General features: G+C 40.3%; 3 protein-coding genes, 1 long non-coding RNA gene and 1 pseudogene across 5 annotated transcripts; 2 read left to right on the top strand and 3 right to left on the bottom strand.

Annotated features, from left to right (window-relative positions):
* The first annotated feature begins 37 nt into the window (after nucleotides 1-37).
* On the top strand, nucleotides 38-5,596 carry LOC148891509 (uncharacterized protein C1orf21 homolog). The gene is made up of 6 exons (XM_089009151.1): nucleotides 38-370; nucleotides 1,499-1,652; nucleotides 2,692-2,771; nucleotides 2,834-2,904; nucleotides 3,007-3,070; nucleotides 4,912-5,596. The coding sequence occupies exons 2-6, from the start codon at nucleotides 1,562-1,564 to the stop codon at nucleotides 4,948-4,950; spliced, it is 345 nt and encodes a 114-aa protein (XP_088865277.1). The 5' UTR covers nucleotides 38-370; nucleotides 1,499-1,561; the 3' UTR covers nucleotides 4,951-5,596.
* On the bottom strand, nucleotides 5,170-7,521 carry tsen15 (TSEN15 tRNA splicing endonuclease subunit). 2 transcript variants are annotated; one of them, XM_089009149.1, is made up of 5 exons: nucleotides 7,260-7,521; nucleotides 7,109-7,190; nucleotides 6,905-7,040; nucleotides 6,404-6,601; nucleotides 5,170-5,282 (listed from the first exon to the last, which is right to left on the bottom strand). In XM_089009149.1, the coding sequence occupies exons 1-4, from the start codon at nucleotides 7,305-7,307 to the stop codon at nucleotides 6,406-6,408; spliced, it is 462 nt and encodes a 153-aa protein (XP_088865275.1). In that variant the 5' UTR covers nucleotides 7,308-7,521; the 3' UTR covers nucleotides 5,170-5,282; nucleotides 6,404-6,405. The 2 variants fall into 2 exon arrangements, with proteins under 2 accessions (XP_088865275.1, XP_088865274.1); XM_089009148.1 differs by having other exon boundaries at nucleotides 5,170-6,601.
* Nucleotides 7,522-8,041: 520 nt separating this feature from the next.
* Nucleotides 8,042-12,806, top strand: LOC148891507 (uncharacterized). The gene is made up of 3 exons (XR_016116490.1): nucleotides 8,042-8,166; nucleotides 8,617-8,674; nucleotides 12,738-12,806. It is a non-coding gene; the product is annotated as an uncharacterized LOC148891507 (long non-coding RNA).
* LOC148891506 (Krueppel-like factor 9) lies at nucleotides 9,095-16,547 on the bottom strand. Its single transcript, XM_089008799.1, has 2 exons — nucleotides 15,754-16,547; nucleotides 9,095-13,212 (listed from the first exon to the last, which is right to left on the bottom strand). The coding sequence occupies exons 1-2, from the start codon at nucleotides 16,259-16,261 to the stop codon at nucleotides 12,971-12,973; spliced, it is 750 nt and encodes a 249-aa protein (XP_088864925.1). The 5' UTR covers nucleotides 16,262-16,547; the 3' UTR covers nucleotides 9,095-12,970.
* A 3,419-nt stretch (nucleotides 16,548-19,966) lies between these two features.
* Nucleotides 19,967-20,927, bottom strand: LOC148891505 (E3 SUMO-protein ligase ZBED1-like; annotated as a pseudogene).
* Between the last annotated feature and the right edge of the window lie 3,906 nt (nucleotides 20,928-24,833).

Here is a 24,833-nt window from a genome sequence, read left to right as displayed (position 1 = left end):
GCGCCGGTGAAATACTTCCGTGTTACATTTGCAGCCGATGCAACTCCGTGGTGAATGTCTCGGTCGAGTTGAAAAGACCGTCGCGCGTAGTCGATTTGAAAACAATATCTATTTTTTTGTTTTTAGGGCACTAGATTCGTTTAATGCCATTGTTTCGCACTGTATGGTTTGGATGTGTATTTGTATCGAGCTCGGGGTATAATCGGCATCATCTAGCGACCGGCTAGACAGCAGGCAGACGGATTGACTCCATCTCGACTTCGGATGCTGCTTCCAACCAAGAGGCGCAGATGCGGTCTGTCTGGATCCAAAACCCCTCTCTAATCTGAAACTTGAGGACTGACCCTTTAGTCATGGATACACCCGAGAGGTAATTTTACGCTTATCTTCATGGATAGTTTAAAATCGTCGCGTCTGTGGTCATGCGCAATGGCAGTTTCCCCCCTCTATTTATATGTGGCATAACCCTCGCCCGCCTCGGTGTTAGTTAGGAAATGAAATCAGAGCCTTCATACTTTACAATCTCTCACTCATCACAACTGATGAGTGATTGTGGGCTGCAGTCAACCCTACAGTTAAAAAAATAGTTGTGTCTGGCTCAGATAACTGCATCTGGCTGGACTCTCAGTTTGTTCATCAAGAGGGATCAATCCCTGGCCCGCAGCCTGATGCAGCGCACTTTTATAGATCAGGTCTGTGGTGGATGGAGCAGCCGCCAGTTTAATCCTTGAGAGTGTAACAGAACCCCACCCCCACCTCTGGATGCAATAATCAATGACCCCACTGAAAGGTCTGGAGAAGGAGAGCGGAAAAAAGGATCCATTGTTTAGGTGCAGCTGGCACCACCGTGCACCCTCTTTGGCAAGATCAGCGCTGGTGTGCGTGAACCGAGCCCGGCTAGTCATTGTCACTCCAATAAGGGCTTGGAATGAGATGTGCTTTAAACTGCACGAGGGCTGTGGTGGTGCTGCTGCTTCATGACTAATTGATTATGAGAAATGAGTGGTTTCAATGGAGGGAATTGTTCCAGCACAGTTTGGAAAATGAGCAATTTAAAGAGGTTTATTCCCCTGGCTACAGAGGTTATGTTGTGCTTGGTGTATGCTGGGGTATTCAAATGGTCTCCCTTGGCGTGTGTGCAGTGGTGGGAAGTGGATTGAATCACCCAAAATTCTGCTGAATTAAGAGTACTTCTATTTTTTAAGAGTGTGGCAAGAGTAAAAGTAACAAGTATGATTCATACCAAAAATTGCCTTGGTAAATGTACCTTGGCACTTACAAAAATAATAGTCATAAAAAAGTAACACTCAACTTAAAAACAACACCAAAAAAACGAGTCGCTGCAAATGTAAATCTGTGTACATTTCAGATTCTGTATTTTTATTAAAAACCTTTACTTACATACAGGAGTTGAATCAACCAGAATAATTTTTTGGGTCCTCCAATAGCTCTATTTTTATATAAGTACATCACTCTTCACTCTCTCTCTTGTCTCCAGACTTGACCGTGATGCCCGCGGGTGAGAGAGAGCGAGATTGAGGAGGAGGAGGAGGAGGTGGAGATGGGCTGTACCTCCGCCAAGCAGGTGTCTGCAGTACCCAACAGTGAAGAGGACCAGAGCAAAGCCCACAGCAATGGAGACCTCTTCTCTGGTCAGTTGATCGTGTGCAGCACAGGTGCCTTCAAGTGTCCCCAAATATATTTTTGATGCTGATTAAATGAAATTATTATTATTATTATATATATATATATATATATATATATATATATATATATATATATATATATATATATATATATATATTATACAGTATATTAATGATAATAATAACATTATTGTTGGGCAAACCTGATGTGGTAGAGAGATATTTTTTTTAATCGTAAACATTTTTGACAAGATGTCACAAGATCACATCAAAGAATTGACTAATACGTAAGTAGTAATTGCTGCTAATGTATACTGGTTACCAAGTGTCCCCAAATATTATGATTATAAATTTTAATGTTTGGGCAAATCTGACGTGGTAGAGAAATATATGTTGGAAGATTTTTTTTTAAATCATAAACATTTTTTGACAATATTTGACTAGTAGGAAAGTAGTAATTGGTGCCAAGGGATCCTGGTTGTCCAAATACAGTAAAGTCTCGTTATATCGATATTCAAGGGAGTCCGAAAAAATATCGATATAACCGGGACTATCGATATATCCGACCCTGTTTGCATGTAATTTTCTCCATGCATGCATAGAAATAGTATCGATATAACCGGGACTATCGATATATCCGATATCGATATAACAAGACTTTAGTGTAGTTTGCAAAGGAATGATTTTGTATTTCTTACAATAGTTGGATGTTTGGATGCAGCAAATATTTTATCTCCTCACTCTCTGAACGCGTGGGAGCCAGAGGAGGAAGTGGTGGCCATGCAATTGTGAGAGAAAACACGGCGAGAGGAGAATCGGGCTGACACCTCGTGTGTTTGCCGCTTGCCAAGCTTTGTGTGGAGAGGATTTGGGTCGCAGCGTGAGAAATCAAGCACATAATTACTTAGCCGAGAACTGAAGTGTGAGAACCGCATGTGAATCGAGGGGAGAAGGAGGATTGGTGCAACCGGGCGTTGGTGTTGTGGATTAATACAAGGAGATGTGCTCCCCTCTGCCTCTTTTGTCTCTTCCCATTCGCTCGCAGATGAGTACAAGATGAAAGGGGAGGAGAAAGTCAAGTACATCAGTGGACAAGAGGCAGGAGGGGATGGCCAGGACAGCATGGTATGTTTTTTTTATTTGACTATACTACAGTAGTACAATGTTTATTTATTTGTGCCCTGCAGGAGAAAAGTGCTTTGCTTGGAAAAAGTCAAAACCTGGATGAGACGGGATCAAATGAAGATGGAAAGATACTGTATGAGTCACTGGATATGATCATCACATCAACATCACATTTGTCTATGGATTTTGTTTTTGGGGACGGTCATGTTACACTGCATTGTTTTCTTTCTTACAGGAGCATTCATTCCTCAGACAGCCAGCAAGAGTTTTTCAGGATGCTTGATGAGAAAATTGAAAAGGTATGATGAGATGACATGGCATTTTTTAGGTTAATATCTTTGTATAAAGAGGGAGTGATGTGGTCAAGGTGAATCCTGACTGATGCAAATCTATGGCCAGTGACTATGCGACAACACAAGCCATAAATGGACCACAATCATTCAACTTGGTTTATAATAGTGGATTCATTGGAAATAAAGTGCCTTTAGATGCGAGTTTACGCAATTCATTGGTGAGCACACAAACAATTCAAATTATCCAATTAAAATGAATGGAAATGTGTTCATTTGAGCTTCCAACTTAAAAACAGGGGGAAAGTCAAGTTTTCTGTTGTTGTTGTTTTAGACAATGTAAAGAAATTAATTTAATTTCTTCTGTCGACTTCCGTTATGTGCTATTTGGCCACCGGTCGGCGGTATAATGCGGCCATCACTGCTCTGTAACTGATAAAATGCTTTTAATATTTTATTTCGTCGTTTTACGGAGAATATTAAGAATATATGAACGTAAGTCTTGTGATAGTATGTCTTCACCTTTTTGCTTCAGCGTGTGTTAAAATATTCGTGTACCTCAAGGGTATAACATTGCCATTCTCGATGCTAACCATTAGCATTTGCAATTACGTGTAAGTTAGCATTAAGCTAGTGGGGGCAAAGCTGTTCAGTTTATTGTACCACAAGTCAAAGCTGTTCTTGTTTAATGTTATTTTAAATGTCAAGTGGGAGTGGCTATATATACCTCGACGTTTTTTTAAGAATTGTTCACTGTTTGCTAATTTGCTGCTTATAGTGAATTTAATTTGCTGCCTCCATCGATAACTCGTATCTCGAGTTTGTAAGAACTCAAGGCACCATCGTGCGATTTTTCTTTATTACTCTTCTTTTAGAATGTGTTTCTTAAAAATTGTATTGTCATCTTTTTTTTTTTAGAAAAGTGTACTTTGTGCATTTCTATTTTAATGTGTTTAATTTAAAGGACAACCGACGTCTCCGGACAAGTTGTGTCCATAATTTGTAAAATGGCTTCAAATGACTTCTACTGAGCGTATTTTACAAAGATTCCACCGCATATAGCTATATTTTACGTTTTAAGACTTGTTTTGAATATTCCGGAAGTCTTGTTTTTGAGTTGGTGACCGAAAAAAAGGACACATTGTAGCAGTCCTTCCATCACGTCAATGCTTGTTTGGTCTGAAAACCTCGTGTTACGCCAGAAGAGGGCGTGCAAGCTCCATGTGAGGAATTTATCAGCAGTGGAAACGGGCTGATTCATTCCTCGCAACAGCTCGGTCGCCATCTTGTGCATTTTCTGGGACGCTACATTGCAGTCCTGGCGGCTCGAATTGATACGCAAGTACTTCTTTAATCAATTGCAAACATGTATGCTTTCCTCTTCAGAACTATTTGAATCATATTCATAACTGGATGTGTAACAAGAAAGCATATTCTCCGAATCTGAAGCCATTGTTTTGATTCTCCAGCAATGCAAGACGTCTTGGCGTGATGTTACGAACTGGGGGCGGGACTTTCTGAGAATGCCCAATTCGCAGCTCATTTTTATTGGTGTTTTGCATTTGAATAAAAATACCATACTGCGTGTTTTGGGTATTTTAGATGCTATAAAATGTTTTTCTGATGTCAGTTAAGAAACAAAAAAGTGACGTCGGTTGTCCTTTAAATCTGTGTTTAATTGGGCTCACATTGCAAATTTTACATGGTGAAAATGGGTGGATTATTTTTCTTCCTTCTCATCTCACCATCGCATTAAATCTAAATAACTGACTTCCACCTTCCATTGAAAGATGATAAAAATCTGTGTTTTATTGTGATTATGTAATAATACTATTTTATACTACTTTCAGGGCAGGGATTACTGCTCCGAGGAGGAGGATATGACCTAGCACTGTGCCCATGCATCCTTCAGCCATCAGATGGAGAGGATGTCAGTGTTCCAATGGGCAAGTATCATTCCACCGATGTAAATGGAAGGGCAAAACTTCACTGAGCAACGTCTTGCCAGCCTGCTCAATACGAAGCTCCTTAGCCTGCTTAATACGAAGCTCCTTCTTGTTTAATCCAGCGACCATAAATCAAAGACAGTTCAGGAGTTCTGGAGAATACTTTGGTTCTATTTACTTTATTGAAAAAGCCATCACAGGATGTCAGGGATTTTGGGATCAAGAGGAACTCTTCCCATGCTTGGACTTTGCCTCAAAGTCAGTATAGAAGAAGTCTACGAGAAGTCAGAAAATATGGGCTTCATGCATGAATCGTACTGATTTTTAACGTCAATATATGTATGCGGGTATAATAATTATACCTAAATTGGATGCCCCAATACACGAAGGGTGTCAGAGTAGTGTTCCTCTCAACAGAGTAATCGGAAAAAACTACAGTTAACAAACATGTATTCAGCAAATCAAACTCATTTGCCTTGAGTCATGTTCTCGTGATTTTTGTTTTTTCATTGATGTTTCAAATCAGCTTCCATGCGGCTTATGGAGACGTTATGCGCAGTCATTAAAAACAAATAAATTAACAGCAGAGTGAACTGTGCATACAGATGTTTCATGCACGAGGCCCACTGCGCCCATATGCCTGCCTGAAAGGTTCCCAAGTTGGCTTCTGCATTCCAGGAAACAATATAAATCTCTTTTCTACAATTTCTGGGCCAAAACGAAATGTCTGTGTGTCTACCAACATTTTTTTCCAAATATATTTATGAGACACAAGGCTCAGGGTTGCTTCTTGTTATCACCTCACATTTAAAACACTCACACAGTTGCTTCAATACTGCGTCCAGATGAAACCCCGCTTGGGGTGAAGTCACACATTGTTCGGACTCTGTATTTCACGAACCAGTGTTACTGTGTCAGTCAATGTTGGTATTTTGTTTTTCTAGAAAAAAATAATTGCTGTTTTTTTTTTTAATAAGTGATCTCCACTGCTGTTGATCCAAATGTGTTGAGTAAAACTGGCATCGAAAGTAAAAGTTCAACCTGCACTAACTAATTTCTCCACTTTTGGTACATTACAATAGAAAGCCAATGGAGCACTTTTATTCCATAACCTTGATATCCTTCCTTACTAAGGTCCATGGATGACTAGTTACATTTCTCATAGGATAATTCCATAATTCCATGATCCATCAGATCTGGTCAATATTTCCATGCCAAGTCAAGATATTCTTACCACACAATCGCAATCTGATTTTTTTTGTATTGAAAGAAACATCTTGGATCATCGGACCTCTGATCAGGTAGACTTATTATAACTCAGAATCTTAACCTCCTTCAGCATCCTAGTAGCGCAACACAGAAAACTGAATGCGACCAAATGTCCAAACAGATGTACCATCATTTCTGCGTCCCCCTGCACGTCGACTGCTGCTGTCGTCTCTTTCTGTGCTGTCTGCGTCCCACATCCTGGAAGGGCCCTGCTGGTGGGTCAGGGGTCACCAAACCGTCAGTCAACCTCTGGTAGACCAGCGTGGAGTCCGAGGCCACGGCACACAGCAACATAGGAAAACCTCTGTCCAAAACCTGTCGTATACTGTTCGGGAAGGCGGTTAATATTTCACAAGTGAACCTGAAAGTGAATATGTTCCCAAAGAGATATTTGTCATAATTACAGTTATCCTACCGCTTATTTGTCATACTTAATACAGTTATCCTACCATTTAGCAACATCTTTATGAGAATGTATGGTAATTGATAATCCAGTCGAGAACAGTAGCATTTACCATTTTGTTGATAATTGACTTGCTGATTTACATATGGAAATATGTAGAATTACTCTAAACAAAAAATAAGTGCTTTCCAGTTGTGTAAAAAGAGGAAAATGCGTCTCCCTCACTCGTTGTGGCTCAATGACCGATGCACAGGCAGTGGCAGAACTGAGTGGGTGGCTGATCCTTCCGTCTCTTTCGCTTCCAACAAAACCAGCATGAGTTTGTCACTTTTAACACAAGACACTTCTTTCCAGTGACGCACTGCAAACGATAAGACCACACAACCGTGTGTACTTGAACAACGAGGCTCAATTTCGTGGCAAACGTACCCTCAGTGAGATCCATGTAAACAAGAAAAGCAGCATGGACTTGTTCACTGTCTTCCACCTCCAGGTTCATCATCCTGATATACTGAATGCAATACGCACACGGTGTATTTTAGCAGCACATTTATTTACCAATAAATGTTAAAACACTCACCACAGGATGAAGCAGCATCCAGTTGGATGACTTTCGTGGCATGTCCATGATTGTACCGACAAACACTTAAATTCAAAATTACAACCGATCCACGGCACTGGTTGCACGGAATGTGAGATGAGGTTTCATTATATTATAGGTGCAGTGTCGTCCTCAAGCGATCATCTTGTCGTAGACGGGGATAAAGCACAGAATTCAGTAGTGGAATTATTTTGCTTGTCGTGCCGGGACATGAAATTTCGAACACACACCCTCACGTACTAGGTACGTGTTACACCTAAATATGCTCGTCATTGAACACAAAACAATTTATATTCCGACCAACGATTTCTAAAGAGGCCTAAAACCGACACTCAGTCAAAAGTAATCTCGTTAAGTAGAAGTAAAGTTACTTGAGTAAATAAAGTATACAATATTGTATGTATACCATACTTAACTAGTATAATGATAACCAAATAGTGCTCATTTATATTGTATTATTATAAGGAAATGACATATTTTGAACGTTTAGGCCTTAAAAGAATTGCCCGGATATTTTTTTTTGAAAACATGAAAAGCTTAGCCACGTTCTGAATATATTTTATGCAACTTTATGTTTCAGTACAATTCCGATTTTGTTTAATCCGACATGGACCTCTTATATGTATTTTTCGGATATGAATTAAATACTCAGGTCAATGCCCACAAATCTCCAATTGTTTAATGTAGCTATTACTTTTGTATTTTTCTCGAATCACACCTGAAATACGCGGCATAAAGTAGATAGATGTGTTTATAATAGTAATTCCTCCACGAAGTAATTTTAAAATGTCGACCAGATTTTGGAGAAAAGAGGTCGAGTAGTTTGCTATTAGTGGAACACAGGTGGAGGTAGCGGATGGCAAGTACGAGATACAACAAACTGAAAGTATGTTTCTACTTCTTGGCCAGTGTCCTGTTACCGATAGCTAATGTTTTCTACTTTGCCATCTTAGGTTAGCTGCCTAACATTTATCATTTCGCCTTCATGCTAAAAACCTGGGCTAATGTGTATGTTTGTTTTCCCACGTGTACCGTCACGTCATCTTGTGTTGGCATTTTATTTATTGTAGAGCCTCGTGTGAATGTGATTGGTAGTTTGGTTTAAGTGAGTACTTTACTCATTGAGGAATAGTCACAAATATGTACGCGTTTAAATCTGACGTATGTCAACATTAACCAAGCTTTTGATCAATTCAATGTGATGTAACGTCTTAACACAATATTACAGTGCTAGAAAGTAGAAACTATCAGTGGCAATAACAAAGTTGTCGTTGTCAACTGTTTGTTCCAATATCAGGCAGCTGACTGATTATGAATGAATTATCTTTATTTGCAGCGCCTTGAACTCCTCCCAGGTGCAGGCCAAGGCCAATGGCATACTGCCGACTACAAGGGTGAGCATTCAGGCCTTTAGCGACCAAACCGTATGGAAAATGTATTATTTTTATCCCCTGTGTTTCTGGGGGTCATGGCATACCAAATAAGCAACTTTGTGGGAAAGTAGTTAAAATGATTCTGTCAAACATCACTTTATAGGTGGTGGAGCCCACGCAGTTACTGCAGGTGCTGGTGGTGGAGGATGATATCAGATTAGAGGTGAAATTTTGCAGCCAGTTGGAAGGAGGATGAGATGAAAGTTGAACGTAATTGTAGGGATACACAAAAATATTTGACCATTTGAGTGGAGGTGACAAAAGTGCTCACTTTTTGAAAGTACATATTTTTTTAAAGTAATTTTACAATTTTGGGCGCGCTATTAACAAGGGTTCTTTGTTTGATTCATCAACAAATACAAAACAATAGACAAAGTTGAATAAACTTGGGGCTTTTTATTCAGGTGGGAGAGAAAAGCATTTTATGTCGAGCAAACAACTGAACCTTTTTAAATAGTATGAGCAGTTCCATGTCACAAAAGTAGTTATGAAAGTAATCAAACCACACAAATGATACATTTCATAATAAATTAATCAGCTAAAAAGAAATAAAACATGCTTGTGTCGCAAAGAAAACCTTGAAAGCCTGTTGCTAAAGAATTGAACAAACCTGAGAATATAAATATCAAAATAGCTTGCTGCAGCAATTATTTCATTCCACAATTCCTCCTTAACTAAAGCCTTTTCATCAGGATTTTTTCAATTAAAAACAATTTACATTAATGTTTAAAAAAAGGCATCAAATTAAAAAAAAATCACCCTTTCCTGTACAATGTGCATATCTTAATTAGTGTGATGGAAAGAGATTTTTTTTTGTAATTCCTCAGAGGCAGCACATGAAAAGGAAATCCAAAATGGATAACGTGTCCAACAAAGCACATTCAGTGATATGAACAATTTGGAATGAGTTCTTTCACAATTATATATATATATATTTTTTTTGCGTTCCATTTCAGTAACTCTGCATTGGAGCAAAATTAATGCAGCCAAGTCAGTAAGGCTACATGTCCACGACAGAGATTTGATGAGAATCACGCAGAAACTGTTGATGATGGAACATGATATTGCCGTGACAGACACATGTTGGATGGATTTTGCAGAGACAGAAAAAAAAGAGCAAAAACTGTGAGGTATGCTCTTATTGCGTTATGATAGCTTTAAATCTTGGAGAGTCTTTGTGAGGACACTTGTGTATTTGTGTCAGAGGAAATTGACAAAGTACATCCACCGGGAAGCAGGAAAACAGGTAGTTTTGTGTGTCCGTTTGAAAAACTGTCCGTGCGTCCAAAGTCACTGCCAGCAGTAACCCAAAACTGATCAACAGGTGTGAAGACAAAAAAAAAGTGGAACATGAACTTCAACTTGTGCAGTTGTCATTGGTGTGAAAAGTAAGAGGGTAGGAGTCAATATCAGCATAAGGTGCCTTTGAGCACTCTTGGTCTTCTCAGAAAAACAATATTTTTTGTTGAACTTCACATTCATCATATCATGTTGATGTCAAGCGGCTAGAAATAATTCTTGCTCGAGGTCCCACAATTTAAAAAAAAAGCCCTCAAGTACATCCAATGAACAAACCAATTTCATTTCGTCCGGCATGCTTGCAAAAGTTTGACCACTTTTCACAACGATCGATTGATTCTGACGAGGACACACCAAAAGCACTTTGTCGACATTGACCCGTATATAAAGACGCATTAGCGGGGTTGTTCATCGTAGGAAAACAAAGGCATCTCCTGCATAAGATGAAAAAATGAGAACAAAAATCCAGAGTCTGAGGAATCAAAACACGCTCACCCCCTTTTTGAAAGCACTTAACGACGAAAGGCAATTTGACAACCCAGCAACATATTTGTTTTAAGTTACACAGTGTTTGCTTGAGGACAGAGTAATGCTGCCCCCGACTGTTTTTTTCCCAGCCAAAGAACTGTACACCTGTAAGACAAAAGTACCCCATTGCATAAGGAGTATGTGTCAAGAGGCCCAAAAGAAGACATAGTGTTTATACCTCGACAATGATCAAACTGTAAACATGGTGCAAAGTAGTTTTAAAAGCAGTTTAAGGCTTTCAGAGTGTCCTGAAGAGGCGTTGAGGGTAAAGGAATAGGTCCATGCTGGACAGTGTGTGTGTGAGTGTGTGTTGGGAGAGGGGTGGGTGGTCTGAGGTTTGCTTTGTTTTATCCTGCAAAAAAGAGTGAGTTGCCCTGTGACACTCTGCAATTCTGGTACCATCAAACTTGTTTCAATAACACCACTAGCAAAAAGTTGTGGATGTTAGCCATATTGTCCCATTAAGTTTTGGCTGTTAGCGGCTTTAGCTTTTATTGAGTTAACATTTTAACAAACACCAAATAAAATGTAAATTTTACACTCTGCTAATGCAAACAAATGATAAACGGTCTATTTTTGTTGAATTACACTGAATCGATTTGAACCAGAGTCAATTTCGAAGCATAAGATGACAACCGGCAGCTGTTTTTTGTCTTCCTAGTGTTAAGTGTGCGTGCGTTTGGAATCTGGAATTTAAAAAAAAAAAAACACTGAATTGATCCCACTGCGACACTTTTGCTTGAATCCACATCATATGATTTATGACCAGTGTTGCAAGTACGGGCCTACTGTAGTTTTTGGTGGATTTTTTGGGGGGGTTATTTTTCCTGTGTGGCTTAAGACACTTCCTCTTATGCGAATCAATATATCATTATATTTGCTCTCAACATCATCGCTATCTCCTTTCTAGTCTCTTAAAAGTTTTGAACTGACAGAAAAGTTGAATCTATTTCAAATCTATTTCGCTCAGTGGTTACCACGAGTTTTGTTTAAGGCTGTCGTTCGTGTGAAGAAAATCCATCACCCTCTAAAATTATTCAGCTGTCTGCTTCCGCACTACTTGATGCTTATACTTTAAAGGTAGCGCATCAAGAATCGTCTGTCATGAGCAGAAAAAGTCATACCAAAAAAGAAAAATGATAAAATTGAAGAAAAAACACAAAAGCACACACACACACCAACACACACAGGCAAAACCTTCCTATATGCCCGTACGCTTACCCCTAATATAAGGACTACATCACATGTATTACTTCTGCTGCTAGCTGCATTATACTTTTTATTCTCCCTACATTAAAAGCTTAAAGCTTATATACACGAGCATCGATATTAGACATAATACTAATGCGTATTATGTGTCAGCGTTTTCCAGGGTGCTAAAGGATTTCTTTAGAATGGCGTGCAAGCAAACAAGTGGTCTACAGTGAAGCTGAAGCCACTTCATGGCCAAATTTTGATTGATTGTTGGATTTCATGTTAAAGGAAATAACTTGGATGATGCTTTCAATGTAATTTAAAAAAGACACAAAAGAAAAGGAATGTATCGCCACCAAAACTCACAAAAATAAAATAAAAAAATAACTGGAATCGGCAGCACTAGGAATAAAAATGATCATCTAGTTGTTGCTGCGCTAATCTAATCATTGTGTATTATTATTGTGCTACCCACTGTAAGTAAATGCAATTGTAGAGTACGGCAACAATTTACATAGTAACCACGAGACGACAGAGATGTGGCTGTTGTGTTTCTGTGATGTGCAGATTTCGACAGAGAAAAGAAATAGAAAAAAAATTACATCCCTGCAGAGTGTGAAAGTCTGACCTGACTTTAGAGTTGGGTTGCTTTTAATTTCTTTTTTGGGGGGGTCAATTAAAATGTGACTGTCTTCGATTCCAAGTCTCATTCAATGCCATCCGAGAAAATAAACCCAAATTTGTTTTGAAGCAAAAATAATAATAATAATTTTCTGGTGTGGTCTTTGAGGCGGACCTCCCACATTACACATACAAAATTTTGTATGACATATGAAGTGGAATCGAGAAGCATATCGAAATCTGCACCAACGGATTCAGAACTGGTCTCATTTAAATACCGGCCAATGAAACCCAACTTGTGACTAAGGTGTCCTTGAGAGTTTTGAAAGGCGCTTATAAATGAAATGAAGTATTATTATTATGAACACTTTTTATATTGCAGGTGGAGAGTGGTCACGTGACTCCGCGAATCCTCGTCAGCCAACACATCCAACCCCTGTGTTGATTTGGGTATGTGCGCTTCTTCAGCACCACATAGCAGTGCTTGTATTTTTCCTCAATGAAACAAATTACAGCTGGTTAACACCCCACTTGTGACCACAAATGCTCCTACCCCCAAAAAAATTATATATAAAAAAAAAAACACTTCCACTCAGCCCGCGTAACCTGAACCATCTAATGGTGGCCAGTCGGGCTGGGAAATGACATGCCCTTGTTGCGCCCCAACATGGCGGGCTGGAAATCCGGATGACGCCGGGCGTGCTTGATCAGATGGTCACTGCGCATGAAGCGCTTGTCGCACAACGGGCACAGGAAGCGTTTTTCTCCCGTGTGTGTGCGGGTGTGGCGGGCCAACTCGTCGGAACGGGCAAACTTCTTGTCGCAGTCGGGCCAGGTGCACGGGAAGGGCCGCTCGCCTGGAAAAAAAAAATACATGAAGTTTACAGCACAGGCAGATTGTCTCGGACTGTGGCTCATTTGGTACCGGGCCGCGCAGAAAGACTAAATAATTTACATCAAATGAAAAATTACCAGATTACGTCCGCCTATGACTTGACGCATGTTAAAAAGCTTGTCAAGGTCACGTGATATATAAAATTAGCCCACTGTAAGATAGCAAAATGAGTAAAAAGCAAAAGTCTTTGGAAAGGTTCTTTATCCGCTGGTCCATGAAAATATTGTCTGACATTAAACCGGTCCGTGGCGCAAAAAAGGTTGGGGACCACTGATTTAAAGACCAACCAACGCCTCCGTTGTGTCCATAATAAACCACTTCAAATGACTTGTACTAAGCGTATTTTACAAAGATTCCACGGCATATAGCTATATTTTACGTTTTAAGACTCGCGCTGAATATTCAGGAAGTCTTGTTTTCGAGTTAATGACGATGCCTGACGTGACGTCACATCTGGAACGCCCCTGACCGAGAAAGCGACACACAATGCATTTTGGGTACTTTGTTTGGTCTGAAAACTTCGTGTTGATGGCGAAATTAGAAGGAAAACAAATCATGCGATGGTGAATCGTTGTGTGTGGCACCAAGACTACTAATTGATACTAGTTGACACAAATTCCCAGTAGACAAATCAGCCGATTTTCAACTGAGTTTGGGCACCACCTTGTGCATTTTCTGGGACGCTACATTGGAGTCCTGACAGCTCGAATTGATACGGGAGGACTTCTTTAATTGATTGCAAACATTTATGCTTTCCTCTTCAGAACCATTTGAATCATATTCATAACTGGATGAGTAACAAGAAAGCATCTTCTCCAAATCTGAAGCCATTGTTTTGATTCTAGGGCAAGGCCAGATGTCCTGGTGTGACGTCATGAACAAGGGGACGGGACCTTCTGAAACTCGGCATCTCCGAGATCATTTTGAAGTAGTTTTGGGACACTAACTCATTTTTATTGGTGTTTTCATTTGACTAAAAATATCAGCCTGCGTGTTTTGGGTATTTTAGATGCTATAAAACGTTTTTCTGATGTCAGTTCGGAAACAAAAAAAAATGATGTTGGTTGTCCTTTAAATGACAATCAGGCCCTATTCTCCAAAATTATGTGAAGGAGGTTACTTTTTTTTCAATTTCAAACTAGCAATCCTGGTGGGTGAAAATTAACTCAACTGTAAATTACACATTTGACCATCACAGCAACTTGCAATTGCTGCGCACAGGCAGGAATTTAAGGCAGGGAGGCGTAATTGATTTAGTGCAGTAAAGTTGTTTTATGGGCACACCCATACGTAGGTATGCACTCTTTTATTGCATAACTAACGAATTTTACTGGGATGTGTGTGTCACAGAGTGTGTTTGTACTCCTATAGTTGTGTTGAGCTCATTTGGGGGTTAAATACAACAAAAAAGCATGAAGAACCAGGGATTCAGATCCTACAGATTATCTTTTGCCAAACTACTGCTAGGCTTAATCTGCCACAAGCCTCCATCAGTCGAGCAGGATAAGAGGAGGATGCTCGGAGCCATTTTCAAGATCACAAAGGCAAACCACGTTGTTGTTGCAGACCACTTTGTGGGCGTTTCCATCGCAGTTTTCTTTGAGCCATTTCCTGTCCTTAATCCCTTTGCGCCTGCTCAACGACCCCAAAATCACAGTTTCCCCCATCAATTTAAGCAAGAAAAAAACATGTTCCTTTTAGCTCACGGGTAAAAATTATTGTAGAATCTTCACCACATCGGAAGGGTTATATTTTTACGACGACTTCACAAGGGGGTATAACGTCAACATTTTAATTCTCGAGCAAATGTTCACATTTGCGTAGGGGTGGGGTCGGTGCCCACACGGAGCCAGAGGAGGATTACATTTAACTGGAAAGTGTTTTCAATATAATATTCCATTTTTTACTCGTTTAACTGACGTCGACCGGGAATGTATTATTATGTCCCGATTCGTTGCATCACTATTGCGACGTTCAATGTTTTCGGGCGTTTTAAAATTTCACATAAAAGATGCTCACTGGTGCGTGTGTATTTGGGGTGGGGGTGTAATGGCAATATCGAAGTAGTGTGGCGTACTGCCATCAACAGGAGATACCGTGTCTGGCAAACGACAAAGCGTTGGTTTCGCCTTACGTTCACTTCATATGCAAAGCAAACCGGGGAAGAGGTTCGTCACCGGTTTTAACGTCCAGCCCAGTTCTTTTGTTAGTTTACTTCTTTGTAGGCGTTGCTAATGGGGTAGCTTTTTCCCCAATCCCCCTCTTGTAGCTTTTGTTCGACAACAGGTTGAGGGTCACATTCGATTAAATACACCGACACGAGGATAGGCCAAGTTCTCACAAAGCGGAAGGAAACACTACTGTACAAAAAAAAAGTTATATACTGTATTACGTGTTTTCGGTGTTGCATTCGCGGGAATTGGGGAAATGGGAGAAATGGAGCTAAAGGCGTCACCCATGCGCCACACACAGCATGTGACCTCACTCAGGGTTGTTTCCATACCTGTGTGCGTCCGGATGTGTGCCTTCAAGTGGGATGATTTCCCGTAAACTCTGTCGCATCCGTCAAAAGTGCAATGGTGCCGCTTAACGGGGGAACGAGGTGGGCCCACGCCCCCGCCGGCTCCCCCCCTCGGCGGTTGCTGTCCGGGCACCGGAGTAGCAGAGGGGGTCATGGTAGGGGTGGTGGGGTCCGACAACGTGGTGTAACCGCTCTCCCCACCGCACGACGAGTTGCTGCTCTCAGAGTAGGCCGACATGGGCCGGAACTTGCCGTGGAGGTCGGTGAGGATACCGGCCACGGTCATCATGTTGGCCCCCTCCAACCTCAGGGTCTCCCGCACTTCGCGGTCCTCGCTCGAGCCGTCGTGCTCCCCGGGGAGCAGGCCCGCGGTCGTACTTGGCTGACTCGCGGCCAGGGCTACCGGGGTGGGTCTGTGCAAAACGGGACCACTCGATATGGAAACCAAGCACTCGGCGGCGAAGTAATCAGAGGACGCGGTGACCGACATTGTTCGTCCTGGGGTCCAAAAAGTAGCAAAAATAAATGAGGTGGGTGGGGGGGGGGGGGTCCAGCAGGCAGGAGGGGCTAACTACTGTAGTCGACTCCCGACCTCGTTTTTGTCAAACTCGAAGTAGCCGCACTTGCAAACCCCATAAAGAGCTCCCACTGTTCCGGAATAATCAAGTACATCAAAGAAGGGTACAGCGATGGCTAAAAGTGGGTTAAAATGGTGCCGGTTCGGCCGCTGCAACACGCGCGTACCCCAACGACGGATGGCTCATTGTGTCTGACTGAGCCGGTGGTAAACCTACGCCCCCTGATTCGGCCCGCCGGTGCGTTCAAGGACCGTAGTTGCGAAAGGAAACTAAGCCATTTCTAAACGTGTGTGAATATGATTGGGAAAAAACGGATTGGCGTCATTTTGTAGAGACAGTATTGCACACTTGGAGGAATTTGAAAACCAGAACACGCTTTTAATCGCGAACGTCGGTCATAAGTAGAGACAGACGTTACACCTCGATCAAAGTTCCCCCAAAGCGTAGTTTTATCCAATTTTTGGCAGAGATTGAACGCATCTTTAACGACAAAATGCCTGACGTTGCAGCTCGGGCGTGGACCCATGGCAGGCCTGGCGGGTGCATCGTGGAAGGCTGGCAAGCTTCAACTTCGAGTAAGCAAGGAGGTGGGAGGAGTGAAGCATGGAAGGCGTGTGAGATGATTGGATCTTTTTTTAAGCTAAAAACGTGCATTATATGGGTTCCCGTCATCCACTGTTTACCCTTTTCAAGTACAAAACTGAGACACTCAATGCTCTATTCTTTTTTGCGTCAGTGCCAAATTGTAATGGAGTGATAATAGGCTGAGTCTGAGCAAAAACCAAAAGATCCAAACCCCGCACTTAAATAGAACTACATACATTTCTGACAAACAGACTGGTAAAAGAAGCAGCGATTTAACTTCAATAAAAGTCCTGACTTTGAAATGTACTGAAGCACAAAACCATGCCTCTATTGCTAACTTAACAGTGGGTAGAAAAAAAGTCATAGTGATGCAATTTAAAGGACAACCAACATCTCCGGACAAGTTGTGTCCCTAATTTGTAAAGTGGCTTCAAAAGACTTCTACTGAGCGTATTTTACAAAGATTCCACCGCATATAGCTATATTTTACGTTTTAAGACTCACGCTGAATACTGCGGAAGTCTTGTTTTTGAGTTGGTGACAAGTCCGTACGTGACGTCACTGAAGGAACGCCCCTGACCGAAAAAAAAGGACACATTGTAGCAGTCCTTCCATCACATCAATGCATTTTGCTGTGCTTGTTTGGTCTGAAAACATCATGTTGCACCAAAAAGAGCCAGAAGAGGGCGACCAAGCTCCATATAAGGAATTTATCAGCCTGTGGAAATTGACTGATTAATTCCTCATAGGAAAGATTTCAATATATTTTAAGTAAATCACTTAGGGGCGAGAGTGGCTGTGTGTGGTCATGTCGAGTAAAGTACATACAACTTTGTTGTCATTTTTTATTGACCGGTGACCTGTGATTTTTCTCCGTCATTTATTGATTGGTCAGATTGAGCCAAACGTCACCGTTAGTATCTTTGGTGTAACTCTGAGTCATATGACAAGTTTCGTGCAAGCCATAGTCAAGGAAGAGTAAATAAAAGTAGCAGCGGAAAACAGCTCAATGTAATCCTAAATAAATGGTGTCTCTTCACAAAGATGCACAATCAAAAGTAACATGTACTGGGTATGCAATATTAAAACTCCTGTGATGTGTAATTCACCCCCACCCCTAAATTACTGAAGTTATATGTAATTGAGTAGATGCTGCCAACTTCCGCTTTTAACAATCACTGAGGTGACTAACATGATGAAATAAGGACCATGACAAATAGACATTTCAAGGTTGTTGTTCATTTTTTTAAAAAGAAAATAGCAGTGTACAGGACATAAATTCTACATTTATACAAAAAAAAGACAAGTACTACACTTTATGGAAAACATTTTGTCTCATGAAACCGGACAATGTATAGAAAAAAATATTACTAACTAAATATACTATCCAAAAATAATAATACATTTCATTTATAAGCGCCTTTCAAAACTCCCTATGACACTTTATAGTCACATGATAATACTGAATGATTTCTTAAAATGACATTTAATAAGCCTTTTTTAATCCATCCATGCATTTTGTAATTCGCTTGTCGTGCCTGAGCCTATCCGAGCAGTCTTCATGTACAACAGGGGTCTCAAACTCAATTTACCCGGGGGCCGCTGGAGGCAGAGTCTGGGTGAAGCTGGGCCGCATCGGTTTTTCCACAAAAAAATCACAGATAAAACTTTCCAATGTTCTCAAAATCCTTATTTTTAACACAAAAAAATGAATTAAACGAATAAATGAAAAAACGAATAAAAAAATAAATGAACCAGTAATAAATAAAATAATTTAATGATCATAAGGCAGTTCAGTTACAGACGACTGAAAAAACCACAGGAAAACTAATTATATTAATAAAGTTTCAAATGTCTGTTTTCACAGTTCTTTAACCTTTAACTTTCTTAACATAAAGAAAATATTGAACATTAACTGTCCTAAACATTGCTTATCTTGCCTACTTGTTCAGCTCCACACACTAGTTTCATTCATATCAATCATGCGGGCCGCACTAACATTAATCTTTCATATCAAGGCGGGCCGCAAATTATTCTTTCGGGGGCCGCATTTGGCCTGCGGGCCGCGAGTTTGAGACCCCTGTGGTACACGGTGAATTTATTTTATCTCTTTACTCCATTTATTCACAAAATACGTTTCACATAGAAAACACTAGAACATGAATGAATGGTGAAAAAAACACATTTCTAAGTAATAATAATAATACGTTTTACTTCTAAGTGTCTTTCAAAACTCTCAAGGACACTTTATAGTATTATAGTCAACCATAAATAGTAAAACGAAAAGAATGTACTCTCCCCTCCGGAAGTATTGGAATGACAAGATTCCTTAATTTTTTTGTTGCATGCCAAAGATATTTTTTGGTCTCAGATCAAAAGATAAATAGACAAAAGTTGAGATTTCCAGATTGTATTTCATGACAGAGCACTGTCTGTTTGAAGACAGTCATTTTTCAAGTGAGCAAAAGTATTGAAAGAGACAAGATTCAATTAATTTGAGCCTAAATATCATTGAATATTTGGTCGCATCACCTAAGTGCATCTCGCCTGCAGCCCATCAACTCCTTCAAACGGTTGTATTCACTTGAATATTAAGCGCTTTGTTACAGCTTCAGCTGTTGTTAAAGCGCAATACAAATCAATATACAGTATATTGTATGAAAAAATTCAGCCCTTTACTGCAGCCTTAATCAGGTCATCTTTGTTACTATTTTATTTTATTTGTTTACATTTCAGTCTTTTTTTTCAGGGGTTGATGTTTCTGTGGAGCATGGGGATCTCAAACCTCAGTTTATCAACTGCGGAGACCCTTGAGATTAATTAGTTAAGTAAATAATGTTTTGGGGGGATTTGCTCTGTTTTACAGGTTGACAGATAGAAAGACAAGCTGGTCAACTCATTCTGGTTTGACACACAAGCTCCTCCATGTCACGAATGAGGCTGTTTTTAAAGCGTCCTTGAGAGTTTTGAAAGGCGCTGAGAAATTACTGTCTGTAAGTAAAGAATCTGCTTTAAATTATGTATTATTATTATTATATAAATAGCGGATCCAGCAATGTGGCCATATCAAGCAGCTTTTCAGTGACGTCGTCGGCATATCTGTCATGGAAGTACAATTCAGGATTCCTGCTTTAATCGTCCGAGTGAGCGGTGAGTCATCATCTTGTGACTTGAGAATTTGCTGTTTGAAGAGGTGTAGTACAGGTTTAACGTACGACACGCTAATATATTGCTCTCCGGGAAAGACATCGACAAATTCCATGAGAGGGCTCAATGCTTTGTTCACGGACTCCAGAATTTTCATGTTATGCACGTTTGGCATGACATGTCTTCACAGAGAACCTAAAAAAACTGATTAAAATGTTATACATATGGATGCATCATTAACACGATTTCAATACCGATTGCATTTGAGTACCCGCCAATACTGAGGCTCTGTATGTTTTTTTATTTCTCCATAATCTTTATAAATATGTCAACTGTCCCCAATATTGCATTTTACTGCAGATTTTTCCCCTTCTTGATTGAAATATATTATTCTGTTGATACAGTAAAGTCTCGTTATATCGATATTCAAGGGAGTCCGAAAAAATATCGATATAACCGGGACTATCGATATATCCGACCCTGTTTGCATGTAATTTTCTCCGTGCGTGCATAGAAATAGTATCGATATAACCGGGACTATCGAGATATCCGATATCGATATAACGAGACTTTACTGTATATTCAAGACACAAGAGTTCCATATAAGACCACAAATGCAGAGCATAGACATAATCATTCCTGTTTAACAGCTTTCTCCTGCTCGATGAACCTGCTGATCATCTGTTGTCTCGGGCCCCATCTTGTGGGGCTCTCACGTTTGAGCTGGTGAATGGGCAGGTCCAGGTCCACTTGAGCCTGAGCCAATTTGCATCTTCTCTTGAATGAATTCGAGATGGTACCTGTCATCTGCTTGCATATCCCAACTGCTTATTGCACATCCGCTTGACTTTGGGGAGATGATGTTTTCAGGCTGCTCTCTGTTAAACAGATACAGAAGAGGGTGTAAACATTGTTTAATATATTTGGACACGAGTCCTACAATGAAGACAATTCTCCATTGCACTCACCCGTTGCCAGCTCCAAACGGTGTCCAAAGCACCATAGCCTCTTCCACTCCTTCAGCTGCAGTGCACTATTGCTATTAGTTGCACTATCTGTGGCCACGCAGATGAGCATGTCCTAATGCAGTTTACAGGATTCAAGTATTCTCTGAGGACGATGGTCATCATCACCTCCATATGGTCTTTGGGGAAGTAAATGGTTTGTAAGCAGCGGTTCTTGAGGATCCAGTCGTTGTTGATAAAATGCATCGTTCGGCTGTGTGACTCCGCAGATCCACAGAGCAGTTGTCAATGCGAAATATTCCACGTTTCTAAGTTAGTTACCTTCGTGCGGAACTTCGTCGAGGCGTGGCAGTTCGACGTCACTGAAGTGTTTCCCATCCGGCATATTGTATCTGGGGTCAAGTGTTTGTTTCAATGCCTTGAAGCCTTTATTTTCAACAGTATGCGTGAAGACCTTTCGAGTCGTCTGGTCTGTTTTTTTTTTGTTCCGTTACTTTATGGTTGCGAAGTGCCGTTTAATGTTTTGTCGCAACTTCACGCTCTCGGTGTACAGTTCTTCGTGTCACGTTTTTAAGGCATACAAGAGATTCGACGTGTTCGAGTCGCTAGTAGCGACTTGACGGCGGTATGTTTTGCAGATGACTGTCCTCTGCGCTATGTCTGATGCTTTAAATCCAAACCAAAGCCAAACAATGGAACCCCGGCTCCCTCTTTTTGGCACCAAGTCTTCCAAGTCCTCCACCTTCTCTTTGGGCTCCCTTTTGAGTTTGAACATTGCTAAACTCTTCCCGCTTGCCTTGTTGATTGTATCCATGCGCCAAAATGGAACTGTATAGTGCCACTTAGCAGTTTTTTTGACAACGATACTAGTGCAGCGTGTTCTACCGGAAACAAATTCCTTGTGTGTCCTACATACTTGGCAATAAAGATGATTCTGATTCTGATTCTGTAACAATGCCATAAATGAGCTTTTGCATGTGACGTAAAAGTGGCGTCGTAAAGTACTGGCGTTGCAGCCACCAAATTCTAATGATGATGAGTATTTGCTAAAAAAAACAGTAAAGTATTTCAGTTTGGACCACTTTTTTTGTAAAGTGGGACATATTTGGTGTGTTGAAAATGTAGGGGGTCATCTTGGTGGGTGTTCTTTACATATAACAGCAATTAATTAACATAAATTTAAGCGAGCCATTTTGTGCTTCATGTTCTCCCCGGACCCGCGTGGGTTTTCTCCGGGTCCTCCGGTTTCCTCCCACACTCCAAAAACATACATGGTAGGCAGATGGACCACTCCAAATTGTCCCTAGGTGTGAGTGTGAGAGTGACTGTTGTATGTCCTTGTGTGCCCACCAATTCAGGGTGTCCCCCGCCTCGTGCCCAAAGACGGCTGAGATAGGCTCCAGCAACCCACGCGACCCTAATGAGGAATAAGCGGTACGGAAAATGAGATGAGATGAGATTTTGTGCTTCACATTTGCTGTTTTTAATTTAAATTTAGCTGTCATGAGCATGTGTTTTGGTTCATTTGAAACATGCCTAGCAAAAAATGTAATTTACATTGAAAATTGAAATTGAATATTCACTGAACTTCACTTTTTTAACACTTTAACTTTTTTGTAACAGTTAAACAGAAGTAACTGTACTCTTGGGCACACACAGGTAACAGCGTTACTGCCCAATGTATTAATTCCACATGCGGGCCAGACGTTATTAATTTTATGACGGAGGCTGCGTTTTGGGATGAAAATTGTTCACGTGCCACATTTGGCCCTCGGGCCAGACTCTGGCCATCCCTGGTCTCAACATTAAATATTTTGTCTCCGGGATGTATTCAGTTAAATTGAGGCCGAACATGATTTTCAAATCATTATATTGTTTTTATTATTATATAAATCATTATATTGTTAAAGCGCAATATACATCAATATGTATTGTATTGTATTCCATCCACCCATTTTCCGTACCGCTTATTCCTCATTAGGGTCGCGGGGGGGGGGGGGGGGGGGGGGGGGCACACATCGCAGGGTATTGTATTGTATTGTATTGTATTGTATTGCGTTGTGTTGCGTTGTGTTGTATTGTATTGTATTGTATTGTATTGTATTGTATTGTATTGTATTATGTTTGGCAGTGTCCCAATGTCATAGTGAAATGCAACATTTGCATGATGACTATTTATTGTGGCTCTGTGGTGTACAGTAATACAGTATTGGTCAAAATTTCCTCTCTCTCAGAGGATAAAGAATACATGCATATGAATATTGTTATATTTTTTGTTGGTGCAACATTGATGTTTTGAAAAGCTATTGCCTCAAGTCGTCCAACGGAGTCACAAAGAACTATTCATTAACCTGTCTATGGTAACCGTCTATGGTATTTCCCATTATATGTTAGTATTAAGCTAGCAGATTTAAAGGACTACCGACGTCACTTTTTTGTTTCCTAACTGACATCAGAAAAACGTTTTATAGCATCTAAAACACCCAAAACACGCAGTATGATATTTTTATTCAAATGCAAAACACCAATAAAAATGACTCAAAGTGTCCAAAATCTGCAAAAAATTGAGCTGCGAATTGGGCATTTTCAGAATGTCCCGCCCCCAGTTCGTGACGTCACGCCAATACGTCTTGCATTGCTGGAGAATCAAAACAATGGCTTCAGATTCGGAGAATATGCTTTCTTGTTACACATCCAGTTATGAATATGATTCAAATAGTTCTGAAGAGGAAAGCATACATGTTTGCAATCGATTAAATAATTTATTCCGTGTCATTTTGAGGCATCTGGACTGCAATGTAGCGTCCTAGAAAACAGGCAGAAAATGGCGACCTCTTGTAGACATGACAGTGTATTGCGTTTCCACAGGCTGATAATTTCCTTATATGGAGCTTGGACGCCCTCTTCTGGCGCAACACGAGGTTTTCAGACCAAACAAGCATTGACGTGCTGGAAGTACTGCTACAATGTGTCTTTTTTTTTCGGTCAGGGACGTTCCTTCAGTGCCGTCACGTACGGACTCGTCAGAAACTCAAAAACAAGACTTCCGGAATATTCAGCACGAGTCTTAAAACGTAAAATATAGCTATATGCGGTGGAATCTTTGTAAAATACGCTCAGTAGAAGTCATTTGAAGCCATTTTACAAATTATGGACACAACTTGTCCGGAGACGTCGGTTGTCCTTTAAAGGCAATTACACGGTTGTATTAAACACACAATCGCTGTTTGATTTATCAAAGAGCTTGCAGCCTCTTTCACAAAGATTTGTTCACAATGCCAAATTGTTTTTATCAAATGATATAAGTTGAATTCCATGCCAACACTGAGTGCTCATTTGTCATTATTTTATTTTATTTCATTTCATTTCGTTTCATTTCGTTGCGTTGCATTGCATTGCATTTTATTTTATTTTATTTTATTTTATTTTATTTTATTTTATTTTATTTTATTTTATTTTAATTTATTTTATTTTATTGCTCACAAGCCAAAGGAAAAAATGTATATACGACTACTCAAATATAATTAGGGTCCTTTGTGTCTAAAGACATCTCTGTATTTATTAATCTTATTCCGGTACTTTTGGATTTAGCTCTACTGCCTTGCTTTCTGTCCAAAGTGCCATATGTTGAGTTACTTTTGTGTGAAGTGATTGGTCCAGAGTCTGCTTGGGACCTACAAATTGGGAAGTATTTCCTGATTGGTTGCTGTGAGCAGTTCGGGTCACTGTGGCGACTCTCATACAAGTGTGGTCTTTCAGTGGTTGGGAACAGTGCTTCGTTTTCATC

This window comes from Hippocampus bargibanti, linkage group LG11 (genome assembly GCF_051943395.1).
Source record: "Hippocampus bargibanti isolate YZ-2025 linkage group LG11, ASM5194339v1, whole genome shotgun sequence".
NCBI lineage: Eukaryota > Metazoa > Chordata > Actinopteri > Syngnathiformes > Syngnathidae > Hippocampus > Hippocampus bargibanti.
This window is presented reverse-complemented; position numbering and strand designations above follow the sequence as displayed.